The sequence below is a fragment of the Aegilops tauschii genome, chromosome 2 (genome assembly GCF_002575655.3).
Source record: "Aegilops tauschii subsp. strangulata cultivar AL8/78 chromosome 2, Aet v6.0, whole genome shotgun sequence".
Classification (NCBI taxonomy): Eukaryota; Viridiplantae; Streptophyta; class Magnoliopsida; order Poales; family Poaceae; genus Aegilops; species Aegilops tauschii.
The window spans coordinates 556421142-556432691 of NC_053036.3; the positions used below are offsets into that span (position 1 = coordinate 556421142).

Sequence of the window (11550 nt, forward strand, 5' to 3'; positions counted from 1 at the left end):
CTCCCCATGGGAGGGGGCGCGCCGCCTCCTGGGCTACTGCCCTCTCTCTCCCCTAAGGACCATTAAGGCCCAATACTTCCCCAGGGGGTTCCGGTAACCCCTCCAGCACTCCGGTTTTCTCCGAAATCACCCGCGACACTTCTGGTGTCCGAATATAGCCATCCAATATATCAATCTTTATGTCTCAACCATTTCGAGACTCCTTGTCATGTCTGTGATCACATCCGGGACTTCGAACTATCTTCGGTACATCAAAACACATAAACTCATAATACCGATCGTCACCGAACGTTAAGCGTGCGGACCCTACGGGTTCGAGAACTATGTAGATATGAGTGAGACACATCTCCAGTCAATAACCAATAGCGGAACCTGGATGCTCATATTGGTTCCTACATATTCTACGAAGATCTTTATCGGTCAAACCGCATAACAACATACGTTGTTCCCTTTGTCATCGGTATGTTACTTGCCCGAGATTCAATCGTCGGTATCTCAATACCTAGTTCAATCTCGTTACCGACAAGTCTCTTTACTCATTCCGTAATGCATCATCCCGCAACTAACTCATTAGTCACATTGCTTGCAAGGCTTATAGTGATGTGCATTACCGAGAGGGTCCAGAGATACCTCTCCGACAATCGGAGTGACAAATCCTAATCTCGATCTATGCCAACTCAACAAGTACCATCGGAGACACCTGTAGAGCACCTTTATAATCACCCAGTTACGTTGTGATGTTTGGTAGCACACAAAGTGTTCCTCCGGTATTCGGGAGTTGCATAATCTCATAGTCATAGGAACCTGTATAAGTCATGAAGAAAGCAATAGCAATATACTAAATGATCAAATGCTAAGCTAACAGAATGGGTCAAGTCAATCACATCATTCACTAATGATGTGATCCCGTTAATCAAATGATAACTCATGTCTATGGTTAGGAAACATAACCATCTTTGATTCAACGAGCTAGTCAAGTAGAGGCATACTAGTGACACTTTGTTTGTCTATGTATTCACACATGTATTATGTTTCCGGTTAATACAATTCTAGCATGAATAATAAACATTTATCATGATATAAGGAAATATAAATAACAACTTTATTATTACCTCTAGGGCATATTTCCTTCAATTCGAGGGGGCTAGTTAGTTGAATGAGCCTTTCAACCTCGATGACATGGAGAACGTTGTACCACTGCAGCATGGCTGGTTCTCACGTGAATGCTGCAGATGACTCCAACCGATGCACATGCTAGGACGTCCATAAATAGTCGCTGCATCAAACTCGGCATGGATGGAGGCAAACTGCACCACCACATCCCGCATAGCAACAGTGCTCGACGACATCTTCTGCGAAGGAGAGTCCAGTGTTTTCCGTCATCCCGGCGAGGACGCAACCGCAGCGTGCACCTGGTCGAAGGAGAGACCAGCGCCGAAGCCGCGGAGGTCGCGGACGAGGACGCGGCGACCGGTGAGCGCTGCCATCTGGTAGCGCCACTTTGGCCAGAGCCCCGGGAAGCCGTGGAAGAGACCACGGACGGCGGCGGAGCTCTCCTCGGCCACGTGAAGGGACACCGCTGCTCACGTTGCCGTTCCAGCGCATTGCATGTCGCCGGAGTCCTCCATGTTCGCCTCGCCGCACTGCTCCTACGTTCTTCTTGTATCAAAATATATCTGCTCCGTATCTTAACGGGAGAAGTTGGCCCACACGGACACGTGGCGGTCTTTTATTGGGCCTGCACAATATTTCCTGCAGGAATCCCTGCAGGTGAGCCGAACCTCTTGCATCACGCATGTAAGTAAAACACAACCCATGCCCACCGGCCTGCGAGCAGACATCTCCATGCAAGGCTCCGGTGGACACCTTAACCCGGCCATGTCCTTCCCCAACCCGGCCATGGGCGTCCATGGAGGTAGTATGCAAGCAGCACTTAGCGGCTAGTGGGCATTTCCCGTGGCGGACCCAGGAATGGGCCAGGCCCCAAGCAAACTGGGCCCAAGCCTAGGCTGCTTCGTTGACTGTAGCATTTTACTATAGCTATAGTGATAAATTATACATAGGAGATGGGCCTTACGCCCCAGGCCACGACCCCTTCTGCCCGGGGCCTGAATCCATCCATGGAGGTAGCTTGCAAGAAGCAGCTAGCAGCTAGTGGGCGTCCATGGAGGTAGCTTGCAAGCAGTAGCTAGCGGCTACAACAGCAAGCACCCATAGACTATCATGCGAGCTCGTCAGCCGACGCGACCGGCGACAGGGATTGACGACGCTCGGGACAGGAGCTTGGAGGTGAATGGCCTTGTGGTTGGCGGCTACGACGGCGAACAACAGCGGTGTTGTCGGCGACGACATCAACGTTTCTGTAACTTTATTTTTCATTGATTTTTTCTGCAACATCATCGGTGTGGCAAAGTTTCTTCCGCAACAACACTCATGCTGCAAAAATGTGAAGACGATTTTTTTCTGCAACACAACTATGTTGCAAAAGTTTGTTCCGCAACAACACTCATGTTGCAGAAAAGTGAAGGTGGGAAAAAAATTCTGCAACATCATAAATGTTGCAAAAGTTCATTCCGCAACAACATCAATGTTGCAGAAAAGTGAAGACGGAAAAAAAATTATGCAACAACACCAATGTTGCAAAAGGCGTTATGCAACATGTGGTCTGTTGCAATGACGAGGACGAGGTTGGGTTGTTGGATGGTGCCAGATCTAACGGTTGCTGAGGCGGTGGATCTTCTGAAATTATCCGCCGGTGGATGCTTAGCGCCAAAAAACCTTAAAAAAGTTATGGCTACTAATTCAAGGCCAAAAGATCCGTCGGTGGATTTCAAGCGTTTTCCCTCTATTATTGTGAGCGTATGCCATGGCCAATCTTTTCATACCAAAATCCACCAATGACGTGGCATAATCGGGTAGGAATCCTTACCGTAATTAAACTACGCAAACCTCAAACTCAAACGGAGAACACGCACGGTCCCAACTCAACTACAACTCTAAGTCTCTAAGCTCCGAGCTCCCCGCCATGGCTGCAGATTCCGTCGGCACGGCGTCATCGCCACCGCCGGTACCCCACCACGACCCTTCCCCTGACTACTCACACGAGGCGTCCTCCTCATCCTCCTCGGGCGCCGCGGCGGCACTGCCGGTGTCGTGTGATGGCCGCGCCGAGGAGGACATGCTCGACATTGACTCTCCCTGGGTCGCGGCGGCCGAGGCTGACTCCAGGCTGGAGGAAGCCACGGTGGCCGCGGCTTCATCGGGACTTCGCCTTCAGGCAGAGAGCAAGGCTTGCGAAGACGAGATACGAAACAACCAGGAGCAACAAGAGGACGAGGTCCAGTATACTAACTAATCTAGTGGGGTCAAGTTGGGAAAATTTCACCAATCTTGTGATCTTGGACTTTGCTGTGACGATTTTGACACTGAGTTCGATTTTTCTGGTTTTAGATGATGGTTCTGCCGAAATAAAACACCGAAGTTGGTGGCATGTAGACAATGCCTGACAAGAGGCATAGCCCTATTCGAGAAACGAACATTGTTGGACTGTTGATTTTGAGTTCATTCTAACAATTTTGTAGCATGGCTCATTCGTTTGCTCATTGTATCTCCACTACAGCTGATGGCATTGAAAGCAATATATGGGGACGACCTTGTTGAATTCGAAAGCAAAGCAGGGCTACGCTATTTCCAGGTTTCTGCGTTGTGGTGTTGTCGTTCATCTTTTCTTGGATGGTGGAAATCTGGGTTTAATGCTGTTTCATCTGTACCACTTCAATTACAGGTTTGCATACGTTACGATCTTCATGATGACGCTCAAGTGTGTGCCAGGCTTTCTTCTTCACGAAGAAGTTCTTTCAGCCTCATCTCTGCGTCTAGCTTGGCATGAAACTCTGCGGCTGGCAGAATCGTGGTTTCTGCTTTTACATCTAAGGACTGAATAAGGGTAAGGAGCCGTTCCTTTTCAACCTTATAAATCCCGCTTAGATGCTTAGCCCACCCACGTAGAAAACTTCTCAGGTGCCTAATCTTATTCTGCCAGCGCTCAAGCGCAGTCCTCCCTTCTGCATCCTTAGCCAACTCTCTGGCTACGAGATCAAGGAAACCTTCTCTTTCAAACCAAGCAAGCTCGAATGAGAAGACATTTTTATTGCCCAGGTGAGAGGCCTCACCAGAGTCAAGAAATAGAGGCGTGTGGTCGGAAATACCACGAGAGAGTGCCTGAACTGTAACAAAGGGAAACTTCTGTTCCCATTCGACACTTGCCAGTACACGATCCAACTTCTCAAATGTTGGATTTGGCATTGCGTTAGCCCAAGTGAACTTCCTACCCGAAAGCTCAATCTCTCTCAGATCCAAGCTTTCAATGATAGTGTTAAACATGAACGACCATCTCCCGTCAAAATTATCATTATTCTTCTCATCACGCCTCCTAATGATGTTAAAATCCCCCCCCCACCCCCCGCCAGGATTGGTAGCTGCTCAGAGCCGCACTCTCTAACTAGATCAGCCAACAAATCTGGTTTGAATTCTAGCTGTGCGGCACCATATACCGCCACCAGAGCCCAATCAAACCCATCAGCCTTCGAGAGCACCCTAAACTTAACAGCAAAATCTCCCATGACCACACTTCGGACTTCGAGATACTCGCATCTCACACCGAGTAAGATCCCACCCGATCTTCCTCGCGGCGGAAGATAGTGCCAGTCGAAATCAATACCACCTGACAAAGTATTGAGAAATTGTGGCGAGAAATTATCTCGGCCAGTTTCCGACAAAGCAATAAAGTCCAGCCTATGCTCGATAGATGCTTCAGCAAGAAACCTTCTTTTAGCCAAGTCTTTGAGACCTCTGCTATTCCAAAAGATTCCTTTCATATCTCGTCATGGAATTTTTTAGTCGTGCGGATCCTAGCACTCCTACGCACTGCGGACGTCGGGTAAATCTTCCGCTTCCATTTGCGTTTAGGACTGGTCTTACTCTCCAGCTGGTCGTCACAACCAGGCTCAGGAGGTCTTACTACAACATCCTCAAAACTCTCATCTTCCTCCTCAGGCTCAGAGATGGGATTAGCAAGATCCGCACAGAAGTTATCCAGCACCCGGACCCCCAAAGCATCAATATCGGAATCATTCATGGGTTTGATCCCTGCTAAGTTATGAATCATTTCTAAAGCGCTCTTGGCTTCTAAATCAAGTAAATCATTAACGGACTTTGAAAGTTCACCCTCATTACTCCCTAGTGAAATTCCTAATTGGTTTGCATTATTAACAATCTCATCGTTTGAAAAATGCAAGATAGAATTAGAAGTATTAACGACATACCAGTAGTGACCTGAACGTCACGAAGCTTGGCCGCCCTCATGGCGCACCGCTGCTGTATATCGTCCACCTCCGGATGGTCCTGAAGACGGCAGCTCAACCGTCTCCCCTCAGAGACCGGATCCGGAATACCGCCAAACGCTATGACCTCCTCCCGAGTGAAGTTGCCCGGGGGGGGCTCTTGCCTCACCCCGAACACCAAGCCGGTCCCCACGGCAGGGAGACGGCACCACGTCGGTTGATGGGGTAACATGGGCCGCCTGCCCTAGTTCCCCACCCAACCCAGCCAGCCGACAAGAGCTGCTCGCCGGCGCCAACGGAGGGCTGGCCACCCTAGACGCCGAAGGAGGAGAGGGCCCCGAGGCCACCTGCCCCGGGCCCCCTCCAGGGACCGGAACTGCCGCCTGCAGCTCCGTCCAAGAATGATATTTTGGCAGCTCCTTTTTCTGAAAAGGAGGTTTTCGAAGCCATCTCGCAGATGAAAAATAATAAAGCTCCTGGCCCGGATGGTTTCCCGGCTGAGTTTTATAAGAAGTGCTGGCATATTATTAAAGGGGACCTGTTGCCGATGTTCCATGATTTGTTCTCGGGGCAGCTCCAGCTTTTTCAGCTAAATTTTGGTACGATAACCCTCCTTCCTAAGAAAACAGAGGCTGTGAGAATCGAGCAATTCAGACCCATCTGTCTTCTCAATGTTAGTTTCAAAATTTTTACAAAGGTCGGAACTATTAGGCTCACACAGATTGCGCATGCTGTTGTGCAGCCTACTCAAACTGCTTTCATGCTGGATAGGAACATCCTTGAAGGGGTTGTGGTCGTTCATGAAACACTCCATGAGATTCGCACGAAAAAACTTGATGGAGTTATTTTCAAGGTGGATTTTGAGAAGGCGTACGATAAAGTCAAGTGGCCGTTCCTTCAACAGGCCTTACGCATGAAGGGTTTCGATGAAGCTTGGTGACGCCAGGTAGAATCTTTCACGCAAAAAGGGAGTGTTGGAATTAAAGTGAATGACGATATAGGTCATTATTTCCAGACACACAAGGGCCTGAGACAAGGTGATCCCATGTCCCCTATCTTGTTCAATATTGTCGTTGATATGTTGGCGATCCTGATAGGGAGGGCAAAGGAGGCCGGTCAGGTGGGTGGGTTGGTGCCTCATCTAGTTGATGGTGCTGTGTCCTTCCTGCAGTACGCTGATGATACAATCATCTTCATGGAGCACAACGTGGCTAAAGCGAGAAATATGAAGCTGGTGTTATGCTTATTTGAACAATTGTCTGGATTGAAGATTAATTTTCATAAAAGCGAGTTGTTCTGCTTTGGTAGAGCCAAGGACGAACAAGAGGCTTATAGGCAATTGTTTGGATGTGAATTGGGGGCTTTACCTTTTACGTACCTAGGTATACCCATTCACCATCGAAAGCTAACAAACAGAGAGTGGAAGTGCATTGAGGATCGGTTTGAGAAGAAACTGAGTTGCTGGAAAGGAAAACTCATGTCATATGGAGGCCGATTGATTCTCATTAATTCGGTGCTCACGAGTATGCCGATGTTTCTCTTATCCTTCTTTGAAGTCCCAGTTGGGGTTAGGAAGAGGCTGGACTTCTATCGATCCCGTTTCTTCTGGCAGAGTGACGAACTTAAGAGAAAATACTGACTCGCCAAATGGGATATCGTCTGTCGACCAAAGGACCAGGGGGGCCTTGGTATCGAGAATCTTGAAGTCAAGAACAGATGCCTTCTCAGTAAGTGGCTGTACAAGTTGTCAGTTGAGACTGAGGCAACTTGGGCGCAGATTCTCCGTAGTAAGTATTTGCAGTCCAAGACTTTGTCCTAGGTGACAGTCAGACCAACTGACTCGCCGTTTTGGAAGGGGCTTATGAGAGTCAAAGCCGCCTTCTTTAATAGAACAAAGTTTATTGTCGGTAATGGCAACACCACTCGCTTCTGGGAGGATACTTGGCTTGGTGAAACGCCGTTGGCGCTCCAGTATCCGTCCCTATATCGTATTGTTCAGCGTCGTGATTCTCTTGTTGTAATGATTATGCAGTCCATTCCCCTCAATATTCAGTTTCGGAGGGTGCTTGTTGGGACCGGTGGGAAGCTTGGCTTCATTTGGTGAGTAGACCGATGGAGGTTCAGCTAACTCATCTGCCTGATCAGTTGTGTTGAAAGCTTACTAGATCTGGAGAGTTTATAGTCAAATCGATGTATATCGATGTCATTAACTCTAGAAGTATTCATAGTTCCAAACATGTTTGGAAAGTCAAAGTTCCTTTGAAGTTTAAAGTGTTTATGTGGTTTGTGCATAAACAAGTCATTTTAACAAAGGACAATTTGGTTAAGCGCAACTGGACAGGATCTACTAGGTGTAGTTTTTGTGATCGGGATGAGACTATCAAGCACCTCTTCTTTGATTGCCCGTTGGCGAGAGTTTTGTGGCGCACCGTGCAAATTGCCTTTAACATTACTCCTCCGAATTCGGTCAGTACGTTATTTGGAACGTGGCTTGCTGGGATAGAGTCAGAAACAGCTAGACACATTCGAGCAGGAGTATGTGCGTTGTTATGGGCAATTTGGAACTGCCGAAATGATTCGGTTTTTAACAGAACAACAACTATTCATTTTTTGCAGGTTTTATTCCGGGCTACCGCGTTGATCCGTTCGTGGTCCTTACTCACTCCGACGGAGGCCAGGGAGCGTTTGGTTACTGGATCTGTCCGGTGGGAGATGGTAGCGCGTGATATCTTCAACCGGTTTGGATGGCGGTCATGTAATAGGATAGGCGATTAGTTTACCTATCTTTTATTGTGCCAGCCGGTTGTGGCTTTTGGGCCTTCAGTTCTTGGCGTTGTGGCTCTGTGTGAGCTTGCCATTTTTACTTTTTTGCAAGACATTAAGACCTTGTTGAACCTTTTTTATCTATAAATGTGGCCGTATGCATCGTTCTGATGCAGAGGCCGGGGAGTCCCCCTTTTTGAAAAAAAACTGAAAAAACAAAATATGGAGGATGTCCTGATGATGATCATGATACAGAAGAACATGATGCTGGACTTGATGAATTCTCTTACACCTGCAACTTTGAGTACTTGCCTCCTCTGATATTGACATGCCTACTTCCAAAATCATATCCTAGCAAAGAGCCCCCATATTTTACCGTAACGGCTAAATGGATGGATGGGCCTGATGTTTCTCAACTCTGTGAGATGCTTGATACCATTTGGGCAGAGATGCCGGGGCAGGAAGTGGTATATCAATGGGTCGAGTGGATACGCAATTCTTCATTGGCAAATCTCTGGCTTGATGGCAAAATATTGTTAGGTCCAGACATTCATAGATACAAGGGAGATCGGCGCGCAATCTCAAGAAGTCTCTCACTAGAGTGTGTGATCCCTTCCATGCTCAGCTACAGTAGTAAGAAACATTACCAAGCTTTTCTTGAGGACCTCCATATGTGCATGATATGCCTTAACCAGTGGAAAGATGTTTCCCTTTTCCCCACTTGTTGTTTATTCAGCCGTAATATTAGTAAGGAACCAATCTATTATATGTTTGTTAAGAAATTTCTATGACATCTTTTCTTTTCAATCAAGTTTCTTTGGATACTGAATTGTACTTGTCTAAGATTTTTTCCCCTGTAAACTAAGTTTAGCTCTGAACCATTTAGGTTCAAACTTCATCAAGCTTCCATGCCAGCACTTGTATTGTGTGAAGTGCATGGAGACGTTATGCAAGATGCATGTGAAGGAAGGCACTTTGTTTCAGTTAGTTTGCCCTGACACCAAGTGCAATACTTCCATTCCACACTATCTGCTAAAGAGGCTTCTTAGCAAAGAAGAGTTTGAACGCTGGGATAGGCTTGCTCTCGAGAAAGCGTTGGACTCAATGTCAGACGTGGTTTACTGCCCAAAATGTGTGGTTGGTTGCGTGGAAGATGAGGATAACAATGCGGAATGTCCGAAATGTTCGTTTACCTTCTGCGGTTTTTGCAAGGAATTATGGCATCCAGGGAAACAATGTCTAACTCCAGAACAAAAGCTCCAACGTCGGAGGGTAAAGATGCAACTAATAAAATCTCTTTGGTGTGTTTGAGCGTGTTAGAATTAGAGGGAGACTGTGAATGCTACTCCCTCTGTAACTTAATATAAGACTTTTTTTTAACACTGTCATAGTGTCAAAAAACGTTTTACATTATGGAACAGAGGTAGTACTATTTTACTGAGCATGTGATGCTTATTTAGTTTTTGTTTTACGGTTGCAGGGGTCAGGCAGAATGACTGAGAGGGAGGTGGCGCAAGAACTAGCGAACGTCAGAGAGTTATACAAAGATGTTCGGGTATGTCCGAAATGCCGAATTGCCATCGCCAAATGTGAAGGCTGCAACAAAATGGTGTGTGGAAACTGTGGTCAGTTCTTTTGCTTTCGCTGCGGCAAGGCGATCTGTGGCTACAGTCATTTCACGTAGGCCCTTCATACTTCTTCTCCATATGTTCATGAAATAAGGGGAGACGTGGATTGCTATGTTTTTTTCTACTTACCCAATGCACTGTAATTTGTAGGAACTGTCGCCTCTTTGAGCCTCATGACATGACAGACTTGGATAGACAAATGGATGAACTGCAATTTGGAAACCAGATGCGGAATCAGTTGAAACCGGTAGGTGCTATGGTGAGATGTCCAAGGTGTCGTGAAATGACTTTCAAGGTAGCCATGCCTAACTTTTGATGATTTGCCCATCCAAGTATATAGCACTGGTTTGTCTCTCTATGGAATCTAACTGGGTTGACTAATGGCCATATATATACGTTTGCATCCAGGACGATGAGAAATATATCTTCTGTATGGTGTGCGCAGCAAGCTCTTGCACAATGTGCAAACGGATAATCACGGATAGGAGGATGAAGAGCGGGCACTGGGGGTCGTCAGAATGCTACTCCTCGTAGTACCGCTGAGTCACGGGTCTCTACCGGTCAACTTTCTTGCATCTAGGACATTTTGGCTAAGTTTACAGTTATTGAATTACGTTGTGTTTTGAACTCACTTTGTAAAAACGGCGGAAAATTAACCAAGAAATTATAAAAAAATGTTATGCACAAGCATATACTTGCTTGCAGAGACTCGGTCTCACATCATGTATAGCCGATTAACGGTCGCCATATATGTCACAAGGAAGGTACATGGCTGCGAAAGGACGAATTCTTCCATTATTATTTACTATAAAAATAGTACAAGATACAGTACGTATAGATAGGTAGGTCTCTGTACATGTAGGAGCAACCAGAATGAAAATTTGCAATTGCTAGCTCTTGTTATTTTTGCCCCTAAAGCTTCATAGATGTGTGTTTTTTAAACCCAGAACCATAGAATAATAGTGCTATGGTATTTTTTCTATATTAAAATGAATATGTACATATGATACAAGAAAAAGCAGGAAAAAATAGAAAATTATCCTATGCTAGTTTTTGAAAACATCATGAACAAAAGATGATAATGTGAGCTAAGACAACATCATCCTAGATGAGTGTCAAACTGTCAATCCAGCTTTGCAAGCAATCCAAATTGTAGATCCTCGGTCCTCACTCTATGTGTTGAAGAATAGTAAGATCCTCCTTTAAAAGATACTTCCAAGTAGTGAGAGCGGGAGCTTCCATCCTGAAAATCTTGTCATTTCTTCGGTTCCAAATATTCCAACATCATAGGATAATGATGCCCAGGGAAGTTCCTTTCGGGAGTTCTTTAATAGCCAGTAGGGTTTCATCCAAAATAGAAATACGCCTTGGTTTATAGGGAAGAATGGACTGCCAAAAACTTTGTGCAAAAGTACAATCCCAGAATAGGTGCAAGGCAGTTTCTTCAGTTTTCTCACTGCAAAGAATACAATTGTAGAAATCACGAAACATTGATTTTCCCCTAACTAAATTTCTAGTGTTGATAGCTGAAGCCAAAAAAAGATATTATGTCATAATCTAGACTATTTGAGGTATGTGTCCCACAGATTTACTACATTTTTAAAAGTGCCAGGAAAGGAACATTTTTTTTAACTTTGTGGCTAAAAACTACCACTTTCAGTTGATGACTGTTTTAGACGGTTTAAATGCATTTATGACAAGTGGGACCCGTCTGTCAGAGCTGTCAGGGCAGGAAAGTCAACTCCGTTTATTTATATCATTATTAAATTGACCGTTATGACAAGTGGGGCCCACACTTCATTCTTCTTCCTCCTCCT

The 11550-nt window shown here is 45.9% G+C and overlaps 1 protein-coding gene across 1 annotated transcript; it reads left to right on the top strand.

Annotated features, from left to right (window-relative positions):
* The first annotated feature begins 3025 nt into the window (after positions 1-3025).
* On the top strand, positions 3026-10356 carry LOC109770719 (uncharacterized). The gene is made up of 8 exons (XM_073507381.1): positions 3026-3337; positions 3620-3694; positions 3785-3851; positions 8334-8805; positions 8990-9377; positions 9586-9785; positions 9884-10028; positions 10142-10356. Exons 1-8 carry the CDS (start codon positions 3026-3028, stop codon positions 10265-10267), a joined length of 1785 nt encoding a protein of 594 aa, XP_073363482.1. The 3' UTR covers positions 10268-10356.
* The last annotated feature ends 1194 nt before the right edge of the window (positions 10357-11550 follow it).